This window comes from Condylura cristata, unplaced genomic scaffold (assembly GCF_000260355.1).
Source record: "Condylura cristata isolate star-nosed mole 26May11 unplaced genomic scaffold, ConCri1.0 scaffold00034, whole genome shotgun sequence".
NCBI lineage: Eukaryota > Metazoa > Chordata > Mammalia > Eulipotyphla > Talpidae > Condylura > Condylura cristata.
In genome coordinates, this window is record NW_004567135.1 from 19,859 (window position 1) to 20,694 (window position 836).

At 54.4% G+C, this 836-nt stretch overlaps 1 protein-coding gene across 1 annotated transcript in view; it reads right to left on the bottom strand.

Moving 5' to 3' along the window:
- Nucleotides 1-836, bottom strand: part of LOC101634954 (mucin-19-like) — a 54,284-nt gene continuing 53,448 nt past the window's right edge. Inside the window, exons 25-26 of the mRNA XM_012732263.1 lie at nt 252-822; nt 1-42 (exon numbers count right to left, since the gene is read on the bottom strand). Coding sequence (XP_012587717.1) covers nt 1-42; nt 252-822 — 613 coding nt within the window. The remainder of the gene's footprint in view (nt 43-251; nt 823-836) is intronic.

Here is an 836-nt window from a genome sequence, read left to right on the forward strand (position 1 = left end):
TCAGAAGACGGAGTCGTCTTCAAAGACCTTGTGGTCCCCGGTCTATTGGGTGGTGAACCAGCTGTTGCAGGACCAGCTGTTGTGCTCCGGACTACATCTGATGACCCTGTGGTCTCTGCTTCTACAGACGACGATCCCGTGGTGCCAGAGTCTCTCACAGAAGGCGTAGTCGTCTTCAAAAATCTTGTGGTCCCTACTGTACTGGGTGGTGACTCAGGTAGTCTAGATTGTGAGGGCGTTCCTGTGTCTACATGTGATGACCCTGTGGTCTCTGCTTCTACAGACGATGGTCCTGTGGTGCCAGAGTCTCTCACAGAAGGCGGCGTCGTCCTCAAAGACCTAGTGGTCCCCGGCATACTAGGTGGTGATCCAGCTGTTCCGGGACGAGCTGTTGTGCCCGGGTCTCCACCTGATGACCCTGTGGTCTCTGCTTCTACAGACGACGACCCCGTAGTTCCAGAGGCTCTCACAGAAGTTAATGTCGTCTTCAAAGATCTAGTGGTCCCTGGTGTACTGGGTGTTGACTCAGGTACTCTAGATTGTGCGGTCGTGCCAGTGTCTACACCTGATGACCTGGTGGTCTCTGCTTCTAAAGATGACGATCCCGTGGTGCCAGAGCCTCTCACAGAGGGCGTCGTCCTCTTCAAAGATCTAGTGGTCCCCACTGTACTGGGTGTTGACTCAGGTAATCTAGATTGTGAGGTTGTGCCAGTGTCTACACGTGATGACCCTGTTGTCTCCGCTTCCACAGACTTTGGCTCTGTGGTGCCAGAGTTTCTCACAGGAGGGGTCGTCTTCAAAGACCTAGTGGTCCCCGCTGTACTGGGTGGTGAACC